Source organism: Baudoinia panamericana, assembly GCF_000338955.1.
Source record: "Baudoinia panamericana UAMH 10762 unplaced genomic scaffold BAUCOscaffold_3, whole genome shotgun sequence".
NCBI lineage: Eukaryota > Fungi > Ascomycota > Dothideomycetes > Mycosphaerellales > Teratosphaeriaceae > Baudoinia > Baudoinia panamericana.
This window is the reverse complement of record NW_006911259.1, coordinates 79,323-97,706: the sequence shown is the minus strand read 5'-3', so window position 1 is coordinate 97,706 and position 18,384 is coordinate 79,323. Positions and strand designations below refer to the sequence as shown.

The window sequence follows — 18,384 nt, the reverse complement described above, 5'->3', positions numbered from 1 at the left end:
AATAAGTATACATTCGCGTGGTCCCGAGCCCGACTTCGTCCTATCGTGATCCTCAACCGATAGTGTGTATGGGACTACAGTGGTATCTGCCAACGGAATTCAGGATGACCAAGATACTAATCGACAGGAACTGCCTCGCCGCACGAGTCTCCTCGCTGGCTGCACCACTCATACCGCAGGCCAAGCAACAGGACCGGAGCAATGCCTAACGAAATACGAGACATTCACACGGTCGACACTACTTCCTACCCGTACATCTTCGAGCAGAACGTCAGTGTACCTCTGAGGTCCGGGCAAGGATTGCTTCGATGCAACATCTACAGGCCGCAGTTGAGTGGCGACCTGGCCAAGCATCCGGTGATTGTCACTTACGGCCCGTACGGCAAGGATATACATTATGGGATGTAAGTCAAGGCTCAGTCGACTTACTGCACGATTTAGAGCTTAGCAACACGTGTTGCACGAGCCACTTTTTGGTCAGCTTGACTGAGACTCACTTCTTTAGATTTAACCCGAAGTCGTATGCTGAGGTCAATGTTGAGCATCATTCGCCACACTCCGCATGGGAGACTCCTGATCCCGGCTACTGGACTCGAAATGGCTATATTGTCATACGAGCAGACGAAAGAGGTCTTGGCCAATCTCCGGGTCTCCTTGACACCATGTCACGTGGGACAAGCGAGGCTTTCTTCGACTTAGTTGAGTGGGCGGCAGAACAGCCTTGGTCCTCGGGAAAGGTCGGGCTACTCGGGATAAGGTACCTCGGTGGACATCTTTTATCGACATCCGTGCTGACAAGAAGCGCAGCTACTACGGCGGAAGTCAATGGCGTGTAGCTGCTCGTCAGCCTAAGGGACTTTGCGCTATTGTTCCTTGGGAAGGTATGTCAGACTATTACAGAGATCGATGTAGGCAAGGTGGCATTCTATCGAATGGCTTCATCAAGTTTTGGTGGGACAGACAGGTTATCACCAATCAGTACGGACGAGCCGGAAGAGCAGCACGTAACTGGGGCCCCGACACGATTGAAGGTGACCTGAACGAAGCTGAGCTGGAGGCCAATCGAAGAGATCAGACTTCTGACAATGCAGCCTCACAATACCGGGACCACGCATACTATGCCTCGAAGGAGTATCACATGGGAGATATCCAGGTACCGCTTTTGAGCGTCGCCAATTGGGGAGGAATCTGCCTCCACCTACGTGGAAACGTAGAGGGCTGGAGGTGGGCTGGTTCCGACCTGAAGTATTTGCGCTTTATCACAGGCAGGCACGATCTACCGTTCTATTACCCTCAAGAGGCAGAGCTTCAGCGGAGCTTCCTTGACGCCTTCCTCAAAGGCGAGGATCGAGAAGGGTGGAGTGTGAAAGGCAGAGTACCGCCTGTGAGCGTTGTTCTGCGCAAGGGCGACATCGGTTACAACAATGCCGAAGCAGAAAAATCGTACAACAGACGTGACGAAAACGAGTGGCCGATTGCGAGAACGCAGTATACCAAGTCTTATCTGACACCGGATATGAGGCTCTCGGAGCATCCGCTGGCCGGCCAGCCTTCCAAGCTGACTTACGACGCTCTCGGCTCCATAGGCGAACCTCATGCTCTTAGATTCGAGTCTCAACCGTACGCAACCCAGACGGAAGTAACGGGCCACATCGTCGCTCATCTGAACGTGTCAGTCAGCCCCTCTCCAGCCCTTCCTACGGTTCCTATGGACCTAGACGTCTTCCTAACTCTGCGGCACTTCTCACCGGAAGGCAAGGAGATCTTCTATACCGGCACTGCTGGTGATCCGGTTCCATTAACCAAAGGATGGCTGCGACTCAGTCTAAGGAAGACAGATCCAGATCACTACAAGCACCGCCCGTGGCTACCCCAGCGGAACTACACCAGCTCCGACGTCCTGCCAGTCATTCCGGGAGAAGTCTACGCTGTTGATGTCGAGATCTGGCCTACCAATGTGGTGGTAGAGGAGGGAGGGAAACTGATTTTAGAAGTGGCTTCTGGTGACACTCAAGGCTGTGGCGTTTTCGTCCATGACAGCGCTGCGGACAGGTTCGTCCCTCATTCGATTGACTTATTTCTGCTGATGACTGACATGTATTGAAGAGCTCCTGACAAGTTTGCTGGGTTGAATCACATCCATTTTGGCGCTGGGATGGACAACTACGTTACGCTGCCGATCATACCATCTGAAGTGTAGAAGCAGGATACGAGAGAAGGGCAATAATGAGATGCAATTCCGCATAGTATTACCACTCGCCTCCTATTCTGTACTTGAAAATGTTGGGATTGAGCCGGCCTCCTGTCGCCACCCAAAGTCGGTTGGCTGCCTGCATTGGACAACTTCGTTAGCGGCCAATGGAACAATCGCGGCATCGCTACGAGCTTACTCACAACGTTCATCTCCAGTCCCGTGAACATCACCTTCAGGAACATCCGTTCTCCCAAGCTAGTGTAGACCCTTCTTTGACTCTGATCCAAGTTTCTGTTGATTGGCCGATATGGTGGTATGCGACGGTAGTGCACTGGCCAATCTGGTGGGTTGTCGCAGACTTCTCCATGCGTCCTGATCTGATGGTGTATCGCCGTCGGTGATAGTCCGATTGGTACGATTCGTTGTTGGATTGTGTCGGAAAGGTGAAGATCGTATTCACTAGGGTAGGCTCTTTGGTGCGTACTGATGGCGGCAACAGTCATGGTCGTCATTTTGAGAGGTCCTGCGTACCCTATCCTCTGGTAGCCAAACCGCAGCTCGGTGAGTGCCTGTTTCGCAGAAGCGGGAACCATTCATGTTGTAAGCCCCTTTCGGAAGTGGGCATGGGAGTGGAGATCGATCTCCCGAGACGCCCACCTTTTGGCGAATTCACATAGCAAGACGTCCAAATGATACGTCTCCCTGTAAGTCTTTGTGACAGAAGTACTTCTGACTCCTGATGCGCATATTACGAACAAAGTTGAAACTATCGCACCATAGCGATACTCAACCAAACCACCCATGCCACAAAGTCTGCAGCCTGTGCGCGAAGCAGCCATTGATGGCCGGCTGAGAAATGTCCAGTATCGCCAAAAGCAACTGGAGAAGCTCCACCATGCGGTGACAGAGAATGCCAAGGCCATCCACAAAGCCATCCTTGACGAGGAGAATTGTAGGGAGACCGAAGCCATCCTTCAATACTCACTGGCCATCAATTGCTTACGGTCTTACTATTCCACTCTGGATGCCAAACGCGCTCTTGGAAACGAATATGCTCCTGCTCGTGGTGAGGACGCGCCAGCAAGGCTGGAGCCTTTTGGAATTGTGTATGTAACACCAACAAGGCACACTAGCTTCTACTCGATCATCCTCGCTGTCAGCGCGGCGCTGGCAGCTGGCAACTGTGTCGTCATCAAGGTACCGTGGCGCTTCGTGCAGGTGGTGACCCGCGCTTATCATGTTTGCAGGCCCATAGTCTTCCTGAGCATGATCGAGTCCTGCCGCTGCTACAGAAGCTCATGGAAGCACATCTCGACCGGGATATCATCAAAGTCACCGAAGTCGAAGCTTCAAATGAGGAACTCGGGCCATTATCACTGCGACTCGTTCAGGAGCAGTCCGGCGCCTCTGAGCTGGCCCGGACATCGGTCGTGTCGCCATCGCACGCTCGCGTTGTCGCCATTGTTGATCGCGGTAGCGATGTTGCCCATGCGGCCAATGTACTTCTAACTGCTCGGTTTGCCTTCAATGGCCACTCACCGTACGCCCCGGACATTGTGTTGGTCAATGAGTTTGTCATGCAAAACTTCCTCATACAGCTCACTGAGTGCGCCATTCGGTTCGGTTCGCGGTTACAGCCAGTCCATCAACAAGACCAAGGAATACCTGCAGGCTTATGCAGAATATTTGACGATGCCAAGAGCGCCAGCCAGATCGGCATCGTTGCTTCATCAGGCGGCGCCGAGATATTGGAAGTAACCGATAGGTACGTAGCTGTGGGCCACCATGTCCATAGCTTACTGACAGGATCCATACCTAGGCATTCGGCGCTCCTGAAAACCAAAATACGCGGCCGGAAGCTTTTAGTACACGCCGTGCGATCGCTGGACGATGCGATTAGTCTTGCGAATATGTATGACTACCCACGGATCAACCCGTTTCTCACCCTTCGTAATGACAATCGCTTCAGAGACGAACCCAAACTTGCTTCATACGTTTTCACCCACCTGCCCGCTGCGAAGTACGCCACGCAATTCATTGACGCACACGTCGCGTTTATTGATCAGGTACCCATGGATTTGCTTGGTAAGTCCAACGGCGGAGCTGCTGACATGGCTCATCACTTGTCACTGATACGGATCAGTCGGCCCGGCCGCCCCTGCAGAGGTAGCCTTAGATCGTTCGTTCCGATACCCCATTAGCACACTTTCTCGGCCGCGTCCACAATACGTCAGCAAGTCAACATGGTCCGACTTCATTCACCAAGCACTTCACGAGGCTACATCCAATACCCCAGAGATCCAGGCAAAGTTGCAACACGTGAGCACAAAGCTGTCGTCGAACCCGCAGCGTTTCGAGGGGGGCCAAATAGGCTTCTTCGAACAAGGAATTCAAACTGGAGTGCTGACCTTTATCATACTGCCGGCCACGTTGTCAGTGGGGGCTGTGGGTTATTATGGGGTTCGTCTGTTGCTAAGGCACGTGTTTCAGCGCAAGTGAGTGTCCGGCACCGGGCTGCCTCACGGCATACAGGTTAGACTCGAATGTGATAGCATTACTCTCTGTTGTGGACATGCTTATGCCGAGGTTCAATGTACGTCCTATCAGTGCTGTTCGTTCTGCAACCTCTTTATGAGCTGAATCAAGTTATCCACCAAAGGAGAGGTCTGCATTGTAGGCTGAGTGTCAGTGCCCTTCATGATGCTCGCAATAACACGCAACACATTCGGCACTTCTTTAAGAAGGACGTGTGGCTTCGCTGAAGTCTGGTCACGTAAGGCTGGGACACCACGTCCGAGAGCCAGAAACTTCTTGGTAGCCGCGTTCTCCTCCAAGTCGAGGAAAACAATTTGCTGAGGTTGGATTGTCGGAGCGTCGGTCACAATATTGGCATCGGAACCGCAATTAATATCTGGCTTAGTGATGGGTAAGGTCCGTCCATATGCCCAGAATGCCAGCCCTGCATGGTACAGTGCAACTGCATTGAAGTCCCGGAGATGCATAGCAGGGAGAGCTCTGGCAGCGCGGACAACCTGGCCGGCATGCCACACAGCGCGTCGCGATCTTTGACTGCCGGCCCATTCGACGATGGACGGAGGAACACACTGTGCCTCGTCAGAACTGTCTAACCCCGTAAATAGATGAATTTCGTCGAGCGAAAGATGCAGGTGCATCATAACTACCTCGAGTAGTAAGTTATTGTCGTAAGTCATACTGAGGCGAAAGTAATCGAGGATCTTGCACAGCTCCTGGTATCTTGATGTCATGATCAGTTGGCTGTCCCACAGACTAGGGCGAGTGCGAAACAGGGTGCTCGATTGACGATACTCCCATACCAGACCCCACAGGACGTGCAGCAACGCGGCACGGGACGCCGTTGCATCGACAACACCGGCGTAAGTCTCCAGATGGTCCAAGTTGCAGAGGCATTCCGTCAGAGAAGGGATACAATATGAGCCTGTCGGTGCATGAGCGAGATACACAATCTTCCACTCGCTTGCGGAAGTTGCCGTCCATATTTCCTGCGGGGCCGGTAGGGGCAGCGCCATCTCAGCGTATGATATAAGCGGGTTCTTACAGAGGGCCATGGAGCATTGGGCGTCGTATTGTAGAAGACGGTACACCAAGCGTTTGCAGGTCTCCTGCTCGATCCATTTCTGCCACTTAGCGTCAAGAACGTGACCCTGGTCCTCTGCCTGCACGGTAACATCAAGGTAAGTCGAGCGTGAGAACCGACCTCTCCGGCGAAGCATCGTGAGTAGAGGTTGCTGAAAGCTTTCGGAGATCTCGATCTTGCGGCTATTGCCGCTCCACAAGCCAATCTCTAAATGCAGCATGAAGGTCTGCTGGAGTTGCAGGTCGAGAATCTTGGTATTGTCTGCCTCAAAGATGGTAGGTAAATGATTGCGAATGACCTCTTGAATAGCGAATCCGAGTTTTTGCAATGATGGGTCAGGGGCAAGAACGGCTCCAGCAGCGGCCATTGCAAGCAAAAGCTCTGCGGACGCCTCGTTTGGTCGGAATCGGCCGCTGCGTATCCATGCGATGGCCCCAGAGAACGAGACTGTCAAGAAGTATTGTATCAAGCTGTCTAGCAGCTCCAGAGACGGAAACGCACTAAGGGCTGGGGACAAGTGAGGTCTCATTTGGCTCAATACTATGGCGAGAATCTTGTCTCGTGCTTTCAAATCCAGTCGTTCAGTGGTTGCCCTTCGTTCGAGTCCCACCAGGCTTTCGGGAGTGTCGCACGTCTCAAGCCGGACGGGCAGTGAAAGATTCTCCTGTTCCGCAAAGCCATGATCTTTGGTCGCCGGAATGAAACGCCAAATCGATTTGCTTTGAGGCCCACCGATAGGGTTGTCGGTCGTAGGAGAGACCAAGTCAGCACTTGCGTCCTGAGCAGATAGCGAGGGAGGCTGTGAGGCAGCCCCAAACTTGAACGGAACCTTGCTGCTATACGTATCAAGAAAGCTGAGATCCAGTAAACTGAAATCAAGGTCGGTCTCAAGGCCAAAGTCAGTCAACCCTCGTGGAGTCCTTATGCCGCTCGGAGGTGCGGTGTCGTAGGGGCGAGCGCCGAAATTGAAGCAATCTGCGCCACCAAAGGTGGCATACTCTGGGACTGCGGCTGATGGAGGGCGCAAGGTGTTTGGCCCGTCGGCAAGAACATCGTCAGTGCCGCCTTCCGGCCAAATGTGAAGCGCCGCTGGAAAGGGATCCGGCATGTTGGGTGCCGACACGCTGGGGGCAACTTGCACAGTAGAGTCGCCGCAGACCAAGGCTGCGGTCCTGTGGGGTGAGAGCAAGCCAGGAGCACGCTCGTGCGTAACACTCGTGTCATCGTTGGGAGCCTTCGCTGACACACGACACTCTAAGTCTCTTTGTCGACAGCGAGTGCAAGGCTTGCTGTCCTCGCACTTTAGATGGTCCTCCGCGCAAGCGTCGCAGGCGCGAGACACGCGCGTGACTGATGCGGTTCGTTTGGCTGTTTTTAGACGCTTGTTGCTAAGGGGCAACTCGGCGGCTGTGCCTACGCTCGGTTCCCGCCTAATGTCGGCATTGGCGCCATGAAGAGCAGAATGGCGACGAAGCAGATCACTTTGAAGATGAGGTTAGCGTCCGTCATGCGAAGTTCAGACATGGACAGCCGTACACTCGACCGAAGCGTTTGCTGCAAAGAGTACAAGCATACGGTTTTTCCTTCGTGTCTGCACAAAGCGCGAAAGTGAGCTATCTGGAACTTTGCAGTCAAGTAATGGGTGTAACATACGCGAGCGCACGTGACGTGCCAGATGGTCAAGACGAGTGAACGCCTGCTGGCAAGTGCCGCATTGGAAATGGCTCTTTCGAGCTGGTGCTTGGGGCGGAGCATCACCGGTGACGCCTACCCCAGCCTCTGTCTCTTGCTGGGCCGAATGATGTGCCTGGGGCAAGACGTGTATTGTGTCATGGAGGCCGTCTGTCGGAGCACTTCCGACCTGGCTCATGATGAGCAAGGGTGGGGACAAGCAGGTAAGGAAAGGCCATGGTCGCGATCAAGGTGGACATGTGCTTAAGCTGGGTACTACTTGCTCAACATCCGCTATCCGCGGGAGGCGTACCGGACTCAGGTGGGGGCTGCTCGATCCAGCGCGGGGAAGTGGGGAGGGAGGCGGAGAAGTGGAGGACGGATTCGAAGACGTCGGGACTTCGCCCGATTGTGCGAGCCTGACGACAAGATAGCGCCACCCACGGAGTAATATTTCGGCAAATGCCAGACGCCGCTGCTCAGGACGTCGTCAGTGTCAATGGAGAAGACGACGCAGGAGCAGCTTCTTTTCCAAGACCTCGCAGACCAGGCGCGCGTCGCTCCCCCAACTAAGACCACTACAATGCTGTCTCCGGTCCATTTCTTTTCCCATGGCTCCACGATGATGCTGGGTGAGGAGTCCGAGTCCGCGAGCTACTGGAAGCAATGTGGCGACGACGCTCTCGCCCATGGTGTCAAAGGAATTGTCATGATGGTCATTCCCACCGTTAACATTGCTATAACTATCCAGCTGACTCGGCGCAGGGCGCCCACTGGGCATGTGTAGGTCAGGACAAAATCGAAATCTCCATGAATCCCAAACCTGGCAAGTCACCTGTCGCCTACGTCCACCCTTCCAAGTACATCGATTACGAGCTAGTACCGGATCTGGACAGCGGTGAGAAATGCATCCGGCTACTTACTGATGCTGGCTTCGGTGTGAATGCGAACGACAAGTTTGACTGGATCCACGACACATATCTGATCCTTATTCGCATGTTCCCGGAGCGTTGTCCGCCAACGACAATCATCTCAATGAATGCCAATTTTGATCCGCATCTACACATGCAAGTTGGCGCAGCTTTACGGCCTTTGCGGGAGCAAGGATACCTGATCATTGGCTCAGGAGGCGCTGTGCACAACCTTTACCGCAATGTCTGGGGTCCAATGTTACGATACAGCGACAACTTTGCTCAAGAGTGTGCCCCCGGCGATTGGGCGATGGACTTTCGGCAGGCTGTGGAAGACGCTTTCTGCAACAACAGCGGCCCACATTTACGCCGTGCAGTCACCCGCCTCATGAAACATCCCACGTACCGCGACGCACACGCAACAGACGACCATTTTATGGCTGCTACGTTCGTGGCAGGTGCAGCAGGTAGTGAAGACGACAGTGGAATCTATGCCGAGCTCAAGGCTGAGACGTGGGAACTGACGAACATGTGCAACTCACAATTCAGTATCGGACGGTGGGTATCTGCGACTTAATCAATCGAACCTGATAATCAAATTCGTCTCGTGCTGCTTATTATCACTTGTGCTTCCCACCTGTACTGCGCCGTCTTCCGCTGCCACATGGCATTTAGTTGCCCTAGCACGCTTAGGGAGCAGTAAAGGTGCCCTAAGACTGCCCGACCGCGAAGCTACCCGAACGGTCTGGACCCGGGGTTCGTGGCACCAGATAACCTGTGCAGCGTTTGCAGCTTCCCTCCGCTTTCCCCACTCCAACCTTGTCCATATTGAGGACCCGAGACTCATCCCCACACTCACAGGACGCTATCTCGCCCGAAACGGACACTGGGCTATAGTGTATGAAGTAGCATACGGCCTGAGCAATCATAATAACACCCAGTTCCGCAGCACTCTGGCATGTGCGTCGTTCACGACTGCTCCCTGATTCAAGCATCCAAGCAACACAATGTCTGGCTTCGCATATGCCTTTTCTTTGTCCAAAGAGGCTGTGAAGACCGCGACACCGCCAGGGACTGCAAAACTTATTGGTACCGCACTTCAGTGTCGACGGTGTCCGTAGATTCTTCACTGATGCATACTAGATCATGACTTGGTGAGGACAATCAGTGGCCATCATTCTCAAACTGTCGACCATATCCGACTCGTTCCCCAGCCGTCGCGAGATCCAGCAGATCCATTGAACTGGTCAAAATGGCGCAAAGTAGCAACACTGTTCTGCGTTTCGCTATACCCATTCGTTGCCAATATCACCTCGGCGTCCTTAGCCAGTGCATTGCCGTTCTTGGCCGCTGAGTTCATGCCTCCCATTCCACCTCCGGACCTTGGGCACTTGATTGCTGTAAGGCACATCAGGTCGTTGTGAAGGCTCACTCGACTGACATATCGGCAGGTCAATGTGTTGATGTTCGGTGGTGCTAACATCTGGTGGGTGCCCATGGCCAATATTTTCGGAAGGAGACCTGTTATCCTACTCAGCCTTTTGATTTTGACGGTGTGCTCCGTATGGGCGGCCAAAGCAACGACGTACAACAGCTTACTCGCAGCCCGGATCTTCCAGGGCATCGGCGGCGCCGCTTCCGACACCCTGTGCCCAAACGCTGTTGGGGAGATCTTCTTCCGCCACCAGAGAGGCCGCGCTATGGTACGTACCTACGTCCACCAATAACGCCACAATTCCTATGCCTAACTTCTCTAGGCCATTTACACAGTCTTCCTCGCTCTGGGTCCCATTATCGGTGGCATTGTCGGAAGCTACATTGCGGCAGCTCACGGGTGGCGTTGGTCGCAATGGCTGAACGTTATCCTCTCGGCCTTCACCTTGGTCTGCTGTGCTTTATTGCAGGCTGAGACTCTCTTCGACCGAAACGCCGCTATTGCCGGAGTTACAGAACGTCGCAATACTCATGAAGACCCTGAAGGACACCTACACTTCGAGAAGCAGAATGATGTACGCCAGGAACAAGTGGAGCCACATACCGGGCATACCTACCAGTCTTTCTCATTCGACCAATCGCTCCGCGTGGGAATGTATCGCGGAAATGTCGTCAAGGAGTTCTTGGCTCCGTGGTTGACACTGAGACTGCCCGCCGTCTGGGTGGTAATGCTGCATTATGGCGGTCTTGTGGGTGGCATTGTCACAATCTCCACGATCGGACCGCAACTTGTTAGCATGCCACCATACGACTGGGGTAAGAATGCTGGCTTGATTAATGTTGGAGGTCTGATCGGAACGGTGCTCGGTGCAGCTTTCACGTACCTCATCGCGGACCGCTTGACCAAACGTCAAGCACAACATGAAGAACACGGCCTAAGCGAACCAGAGTCACGACTGCCAGCCCTCATGCCTGGTCTGTTTCTGGCGGTGACAGGACTCTGGATGTTTGGCTTCTGCGCCGCAAACCCGTCGCATGCCGCATGGGTTGGGCTAGAAGTCGGTTATGGGATGCTCACCTTTGGGCTGATGCAAGTTCCCTCCATCGACTTCAACTACGTGAGCACAAATCAAGGTCGAACGTCGATAACTCGGCTGACTTGCGCATCTAGATAATCGAAGCTTATCCTGCGCTAAGCGGCGACTGCTTTGTTATGATCACCTGCCTACGTGCAGTCATTGGCTTCGCCTGGACGTTCTTCGTTGGAGAGTGGATCCAAAAGGCAGGTCCTGCCGAGCCGTTTGGGATCTTCGGGATGCTACTCGGTGTCTTTGCCCTGCTCACCGTGCCGCTCTACCTTTATGGCAAGCGCGTAAGGATTGCAACAAAGAAGTGGGCACTGGGGCCAGAGCATCATTGATCAATTACGATGTTCAATCGGCATCGCTCACCTCGCACCAAAGAACATAGCTTCGGCAATGTGCAATACTCTACGCTCCCTGGTCCTCTCATCAATTGCTTCAAGGGGCATGGACGGCCACCGCCTCTGAAGGAGGCTAAGTCGCCATTGTTGGTGTCTGCCCACCTGCGCGAGATACTGCTTGACTCTGCACTAGGTGCTTCTTCTTCTCGATCAGATCCCGCTTGCGCAATGGCGAGCCAGTGTACTCGAGCGTAGCTACATGCAAAGCAGCTATAACCTCATCCACTTCAAGTCGCTGTCGTTCGTCGTCCGATCCCATCTGTTATAGTCACAACACGCTATCAGGATAGTGCATTGCCCGGCTGCCACAGGCTTACATGAGTTGTAGAATAGGCATGAAGTTGCCCCACACCCCTCCATGTTCTGTACGTCTTAACTCCGCAATCGCCGCTGGAAGAAGCGAGTATTATATCGCGTGGTATCTTCATTCCTTTGTTCACTTCTCGTACTCTTATGCTCACAAGACTGTACCGTTTCGTTGATCCCACGGCTCGATCATTCAGACGCGCGTTCACTTCCACGACAACAGCCAAGATGCCGCTTCTCACAGGCACCGGGAAACCGAGGGTCATCCTCGGCACAATGACCTTGTAAGTCTTACTCTTATGCCAACATCCGCCGGAATATACCCTCATATCTGTGTAGCGGCCCCGACCCAGCGGCAGGCGCGCGCATAACCGACATCTCCGCCTATAATAGCATTCTCGACAGCTTCCAAGCATCCGGGTACAACGAGATCGACACCGCCCGCGTCTACGTCGGCGGCGCGCAGGAAGCCTTCACCCGCGAGGCCAAATGGAAGGAGCGCGGACTGACCTGCGCAACGAAATGGTATCCCAACGAGCCGCACGCCCACTCCGCCGAGAAGATCGAGGAGGTGCTCGAGAAGAGCTTGAGCGAGCTCGGGACGGATTGCGTGGATATCTTTTACCTCCACGCAGCGGACAGGACGTTACCATTTGACGTACCATTGCGGAAACTGGACGAGTTACACAAGAAGGGCAAATTTGTGCAGCTTGGTCTCAGCAATTTCGCCGCCTTCGAGGTGGCGGAGGTGGTGATGCTGTGCAAGATGCACAACTGGGTGCGCCCGACGATCTGGCAGGGGATGTATAATGCCATTACCCGCTCCATCGAGCCCGAGCTTATTCCCGCGTGTCGGAGGTATGGACTTGATATCGTGGTGTACAATCCTATTGCGGGTGGGCTGTTCAGTGGGAAGTACAGTTCTAAAGACCTGACGGAGACGCCGAAGGAGGGGAGGTACTCCGATACCAGCGCGAGACAGGGGATGATGTACCGGAAACGGTATTTTAAGGATGCCACGTTTGCGGCGCTGGAGATTATTCAGCCGGTGGTGGAGAAGAATGGGTTGACGATGCTGGAGACGGCGTTTAGATGGCTGACGCATCATAGTCAGTTGAACATTAAGGATGGTGGGAATGATGGGGTTATCATTGGCGTGTCGAGTCAGCAGCAGTTGGAGCAGAATTTGAAGGATCTGGAGAAGGGACCGTTGCCGGAGGAGGTGTTAAAGGCTTTGGACGAGGCGTGGTTGGTTGCGAAGCCAACGACGGCGAATTATTGGCATGGCGAGATTGATTATAAGTATGATACGCGCGAGGCGCTAGAGTTGAATAAATGAGCTTGCGTATGCAATGATGTTGGTGATGAGAAGGTGTCGAACTCTGTGCCTCACCAGTCGCATGCGTGGGCTAGGAGCTCTGCTAAAGCTTCCAGGTGTTGCTGGTCTTCGGCGTCGAAGCCATTTTCGACGGCGCAGTCGAGGTCGATGACACCTACGACCTACCCCAAGCCATTAGCAGAATCGCATAGACTATCTGTTCGGAACAGCATGCTTGCATACTCACCTTCCCACTCTTGACTATGGGCACGACAATCTCACTCCGACTCTCAGAATCGCAAGCAATATGACCCGGATACGCCTCCACATCCGGAACAAGCTGAGTAGTGGCAGTCTTAGCGGCGGTGCCACAGACTCCACGTCCGAATGCGCACGTTTGGCAGGCTACCTTGCCATGGAAAGGGCCCAAGATGAGCTGATTGGGTACTTTTGGGTCGAGCACGTAGAAGCCGGCCCAGTTTGTTTGTTTGCTGGGTGACGGTAAAGCGTGGAGCGCATGCCAGAGGAGAGAAGCGGTGTTCGCTGTGTTGCATACCCAGTTAGGTTGGCCTTCGAAGAGTGAGGCGGCTTGGGCGAGGACTTGGTTGTAGGCTTCCGATTTGCTGAGGTTGGAGGCGAAGTTGCTGGAGTCGGCGTGTACCTAACGTTGGTTCTGGTTATTGTCGCAAGTGACATCTATCATATCGGTAGAAGCTACCATGATGGGCCGAAACCGCTAATGTTGATGATGTCGCTGCTTCGTCGTTCTCATCGGATGATGTAGATTCAAGAGCGCCAGGTACATATACAGGACATCACAATACCCGCGTTCAGCATCGAGCTTCGAGAGGATTAATCAACATCGACAACCTAGCTAATGGGATGGGAGTGGGACGCCTAGACAGAAGTACATGTAGGCAGAGAACAGCGTTCGTAAAGCCACAGCCTCTGGCCAATGCTGCTTCAACGGAGCTCTCTCCGGGCGAGATGCTCGGTCTGCCGAAGTCGCTTGGCTCGCTATGCGAAGCATCGGAGTTACGTTTTTGAATGGACCGTCTGTCACGCTCGATCTGCGACGCCGACCTCGACGGCAGTCACTTAAGGTCAATTACCCCGTCTGACTGTGGCTCGGCTCCGAGGAGACGGATCGTTATTCGCCCGCCCGCTGCATACTGTAGCTGCGTGCGTACGAAGAAGTGGGTCTTCGACCTTGCAGGTGGACAGGTGAGCTCTCATATAGCTCGAATAATAAACACATTACCCCGTCCACCTCAAGTTTCTTCCACCAGAAAACTACTGCTCAGTCATAGTCAACATGTCGCTCAAGCAGTGCTGCGCTTCCGGCTCGCTGCACAGCGGTACGGCGACCGGCCGTATGGAGAAGGTGCATGGTCTCGATACCTATATTGCTGATGCGCCGAACGGCCAACCGACAGGAGTCATTGTAATCATTCCTGATGCCTTTGGCATAGCCCTCCCAAACAACAAAATCCTCGCAGATGTAGGAGATGCTCAATGCCGGCACCTATGTCCGTCTAACATTGACTGCTACTAGGCGTACGCAAAGAAGACCAATGCTCTGGTCTACTTACCCGACTTCATGGCTGGTGAGGCATCCGGGCTACCTGTACTTCACCCCTGACATGCTGACCATTGAAGGCTACGTCTTGCCGGCCGACGTCCTGATTTCGTTCAAAGCACTCGGTGCCACGGGATGGTGGAATCAGCTGTACAAGATCTACCACTTCTTCTACCTGTTCCCGAACTTCATGGGGTTTATGTACTACTGCCGACAATCCGTCACGGAGCCTCGGATCATGAAGTTCTTCAAGGACCTTAAGCAGCACGAAGCGAAGAATCTGCCCGTCGGTACTGCTGGTTTCTGCTGGGGCGCGCAATATGTCACCAAGCTCTGCTGGGACCAGGAGAAGGTTGACGGTGGCAAACGCCTGGTCGACTGTGGCTTTGTCGCGCATCCTTCGATGTTGAAGTACCCTGGTGACATCGACATGATCGTGCTGCCATACTCGTGTGCCGCCGCAGAGATCGACCCGCAGATGTCGGCAGAGAATGCTAAGCAGACTAAGGACATTCTGATGGCGAAGACGGCCAAGACGAAGGACTCGGGCGTCGAGCATGAATTCGTGATGTACGATGGTGCGCATCACGGCTTCGCAGTGCGCGCGGATGAGGATGAGAAGCACGAGGCGGAGCAAGGAAAGAAGGCTGAGGATCAAGCTGTCAATTGGTTCAAGCGGTGGTTCGCTAAGCCGCCGCCGCTCGCTCAGATATAGCGTATGAGGTGCAGGAATTACATTCAGTCATCGCAAAGAGATTTGACGGAGGAAGCGAGCATATCACTTTATACGGGCATATGGTGTAATAATCAGAGTCAAGACGAAGTCCGTTGATTCAGCATGCGTTGCCGCCATGATTCGAGCCTATGCTGCACTAGTTCGTCCAGGTGTGGCTTCGCGGGTGGATGAGAACAAGGTCTGGTTGTTGCTTTCTGAATGGCAAGCCAGCTGCTTCGTGCTCTCCTGCAGTATTCGCCTCTGAGGTATGTCAGAATCCGTTCCGCTCCGTACCTACTGTACAGTCACCGTATTAGTAATCGGCAAGCGTATGGCGTGCTTGTCGGGCGCGCCTTTGGCGTCGGATATAGGTCTGTATAAACCGCTCCGTCTTCTGACTCACCCTGTTAGGCGTGTGCATATTTATCGATGTGCAGACTGCGCGATCACTCGCTCCCAAGCAAGGACGATCCGTATCTCACAATGCCGCCAGCCGACAACATTGCAACAATCTGGGCTTACTACCCGTCATCAGGACAGATCAAAATCCCACCAACGTCAACCGGGAGCACTGTTGGGACAAGGAGTGCGCAACCTACGGCGAAGGCGTAGGGATGACGACTTGTTGTCACGAAGAGGAACAGAGGTTGCAATTGTCACCCACGACGTGCGGTCTCCATGACTTTGCTCGCCTCCCTGGCTCCCTTCCATGTTAGACCTGCTTTGGACTGCAATCACCAACAACGACAGCTCTCAACTCTGACATTTTCAACAATCAAACGCTCTGGCAGATCTTCGGCACTGCAACGCACGCAGGTTGTACCGATTAAGCCGTTTATTATCGATCCCGCTGACCGGGCCGTGGATGTGGATGGCGTCCGAATTCTCTCAAACAACCGTAACGGCGCAAAGCGAGAGCTGAACGTCGGAGACGGAACACTCATGCCATGAATGCGGTATATGCGACTCTCGACTTGTATGGCTCTGACATGGCTTCATCTATCACAGCTTAGCTCGCTGCTCATCTCTCAATGAAAGACCGGTAATCTTCTCCAGCTCCAGCACCGCTTTATCTGCCCTTCCAAGCTGCACCTTGATCGTGTTCATCCCCAGCTTCCGTGCGGTACGAAGATTCGTCCCGATGTCATCCAGAAACGTTATGTCCTCGACTCGCACACCGTCTCCGCCATATTTAAGCTTGACGAACTCATGCAGCCTCGTGATCGCATATCGGTAGATGTCCTCGTCCGGTTTACGCATTCCGACGTGCGCGGACGACACGAAGATGTCAAACAGACCTTTCAACTCCTTGTTCGTCTTGCCCGCCTGTGTTGTCTCATCGTTGAATGGATGCCCAGGCGGGAAGATGGATGTGTTACTCAATGCACCAATAATCAGCCGCCCATTGCTTTTGTCCGCAGCAGCGCGCAGCTTCTTCAATGCCGGATACATGAAGGGATCCGGCTCCCGCGCCATGCTCATCATTGTCCAATACATCTTCTCCGCGTCAATGTCCGGCACTGGTGGCACGTTGTATGCTGCTTCCTCTGCCCCATCGCTCAGCTTCTCTTTGCGTGTCGCGGCAAAATAGCGAGCGTAGTAGGTGCGCCATCGCGACTCATTGCTGAGGTCGGTCTTAAACTCGCGGAAGAAGTCGGCGTCAAGCAGAATCTCGCCGCGCTCAAGCTTCTGCCAGGAACCGTTGGGGTTGGTGGCGGAGATGCTGTAGTTGACCCAGCCTGGAGGGATGCCGCAGGCCTTCTCGTAGTCGAGGATCGCTTGGAAGGGCGACACGACCTGGAGGGATCAGTCTCGGGCTCATGGTCACGAGGGACAATCAAATCGTACACAGACACCCCCGATATCAAACAACAGCACTGTCGGCCTACTAGTAGACTTTCGTTCAGGCATGTAGAGAGTTGTACCGAATAGAATGTACGATTTATTGTTCTTCGTCCAGACAGACGGGCGCATCACTTTATCATCCCGCAGGAATAGGCTTCACTCGACCGCGACGGTGGAAGAGCCAGAAGTATTTGGCCTTCACAATAGACTCGGTTGCCAATACCAGCTCACTCATCACTGAATCTGTTCGCGAGAGTGCATGCTTGTTGTAGAGGCCAAGCGGGCAAAGAATAACCGATCTGGACCGAGGCTTACTGATCGTTGCACGTGATGAACAAGGAGTACCATTGTCATAGCAGGCTTGGCAGTGCACGGTGTACAACAGCCTACTTATGCTCTCTCACCTCGTACGAAGCATTCGACCTCATGCCCTAGATAACGTCCCAGCTTAGATGCTTGATTGGTCGACAGGCGCTCCCCTTCGATAGACCGGGCTGTATCCCACAAAGTACGCCCTGCATCATTCGCCGCCATATCTGCTCGCGCACGCTCAAGCCGCTGTTCCCTCTGCAATCCGTGGTTGATCCGTTCAGCGAGATGTCTGAGCTTTTCAGCGCGTTGTCGCATTGCCTCTTTATACGCATGGCGACGTCTGATGTTGGCGAAGGTTTTCTCGTGCTTGCCAACCTGGACCCGGCGACAGCTCCATGCTATCCCAGGCCTTTCGGCTACGTCTGTAAGTGCGTGTCCTCTTGCTCCATCTTTCGACCAACCTGGTTCTGCGATTGGTGGCGAGCTGTCACGCCTAGGTGTTGTCCTGAGCATCCTGAGCATCCTGGCCCGGCGACTGCGCCATATTTCGGGCCATTGCGCCTCTTGCATAGCGCTCGCTGGGCCGTATGGCGACAAGTCTGATCGACTTGCTTTCGTGTAGTTCTGCAATGCGCTGGCTCGAATGCGCCCATCAGGTGTGGCTTCGACCTTCTTTCTGCACCCTGGTACCTCTGTCTCAATCCTTGCGCGACCCTCATCCCACCTTCTCAGCGACGGTAGATATTCTGCAGTGGAAGCTGGACGACGATTAACCCTCTTCCACCAATTGGAAACTGTGCGCTCGATGGATGGTAAACGGCTCACTAGCCGGATGCGTGGTGCGGTGTTGTCCGATACCGGGACGTCCTTGACATCGTGCAGCAGTAGCTTCGGCATCGCTGCATGTTCTCTGTCTTTTACTGTGTGGACGCGGCGGGGACGAGTGGTTTTAATAAACTCGGATACGTTACCCTTAGTATCTGAATCAGGCGAGCCGGTG

At 53.9% G+C, this 18,384-nt stretch overlaps 8 protein-coding genes across 8 annotated transcripts; 5 read left to right on the top strand and 3 right to left on the bottom strand.

Moving 5' to 3' along the window:
• Window positions 1-6: 6 nt before the first annotated feature.
• Window positions 7-2,409, top strand: BAUCODRAFT_84254 (uncharacterized protein). Its single transcript, XM_007675602.1, has 4 exons — window positions 7-404; window positions 506-757; window positions 808-2,052; window positions 2,107-2,409. The coding sequence occupies exons 1-4, from the start codon at window positions 202-204 to the stop codon at window positions 2,198-2,200; spliced, it is 1,794 nt and encodes a 597-aa protein (XP_007673792.1). The 5' UTR covers window positions 7-201; the 3' UTR covers window positions 2,201-2,409.
• A 1,971-nt stretch (window positions 2,410-4,380) lies between these two features.
• BAUCODRAFT_30870 (uncharacterized protein) lies at window positions 4,381-7,728 on the bottom strand. Its single transcript, XM_007675283.1, has 3 exons — window positions 7,464-7,728; window positions 7,347-7,401; window positions 4,381-7,291 (listed from the first exon to the last, which is right to left on the bottom strand). Exons 1-3 carry the CDS (start codon window positions 7,678-7,680, stop codon window positions 4,798-4,800), a joined length of 2,766 nt encoding a protein of 921 aa, XP_007673473.1. The 5' UTR covers window positions 7,681-7,728; the 3' UTR covers window positions 4,381-4,797.
• On the top strand, window positions 7,719-9,002 carry BAUCODRAFT_30869 (uncharacterized protein). Its single transcript, XM_007675282.1, has 2 exons — window positions 7,719-8,196; window positions 8,247-9,002. Exons 1-2 carry the CDS (start codon window positions 7,981-7,983, stop codon window positions 8,967-8,969), a joined length of 939 nt encoding a protein of 312 aa, XP_007673472.1. The 5' UTR covers window positions 7,719-7,980; the 3' UTR covers window positions 8,970-9,002.
• Window positions 8,955-11,589, top strand: BAUCODRAFT_102930 (uncharacterized protein). The gene is made up of 5 exons (XM_007675637.1): window positions 8,955-9,481; window positions 9,536-9,792; window positions 9,844-10,095; window positions 10,150-10,944; window positions 10,998-11,589. Exons 1-5 carry the CDS (start codon window positions 9,400-9,402, stop codon window positions 11,244-11,246), a joined length of 1,635 nt encoding a protein of 544 aa, XP_007673827.1. The 5' UTR covers window positions 8,955-9,399; the 3' UTR covers window positions 11,247-11,589.
• A 254-nt stretch (window positions 11,590-11,843) lies between these two features.
• Window positions 11,844-12,954, top strand: BAUCODRAFT_119917 (uncharacterized protein; the record flags this gene model as incomplete). The annotated part of the gene is made up of 2 exons (XM_007675636.1): window positions 11,844-11,899; window positions 11,955-12,954. The coding sequence occupies 2 exons, from the start codon at window positions 11,844-11,846 to the stop codon at window positions 12,952-12,954; spliced, it is 1,056 nt and encodes a 351-aa protein (XP_007673826.1).
• Window positions 12,955-13,004: 50 nt separating this feature from the next.
• BAUCODRAFT_119915 (uncharacterized protein) lies at window positions 13,005-13,654 on the bottom strand (the record flags this gene model as incomplete). The annotated part of the gene is made up of 3 exons (XM_007675635.1): window positions 13,005-13,115; window positions 13,181-13,594; window positions 13,652-13,654. 3 exons carry the CDS (start codon window positions 13,652-13,654, stop codon window positions 13,005-13,007), a joined length of 528 nt encoding a protein of 175 aa, XP_007673825.1.
• Window positions 13,655-14,402: 748 nt separating this feature from the next.
• BAUCODRAFT_30863 (uncharacterized protein) lies at window positions 14,403-15,517 on the top strand. The gene is made up of 3 exons (XM_007675281.1): window positions 14,403-14,434; window positions 14,489-14,540; window positions 14,593-15,517. Exons 2-3 carry the CDS (start codon window positions 14,534-14,536, stop codon window positions 15,225-15,227), a joined length of 642 nt encoding a protein of 213 aa, XP_007673471.1. The 5' UTR covers window positions 14,403-14,434; window positions 14,489-14,533; the 3' UTR covers window positions 15,228-15,517.
• Window positions 15,518-16,229: 712 nt separating this feature from the next.
• BAUCODRAFT_119913 (uncharacterized protein) lies at window positions 16,230-17,138 on the bottom strand (the record flags this gene model as incomplete). Its single annotated transcript, XM_007675634.1, has 2 exons — window positions 16,230-17,024; window positions 17,076-17,138. The coding sequence occupies 2 exons, from the start codon at window positions 17,136-17,138 to the stop codon at window positions 16,230-16,232; spliced, it is 858 nt and encodes a 285-aa protein (XP_007673824.1).
• Window positions 17,139-18,384: the final 1,246 nt, after the last annotated feature.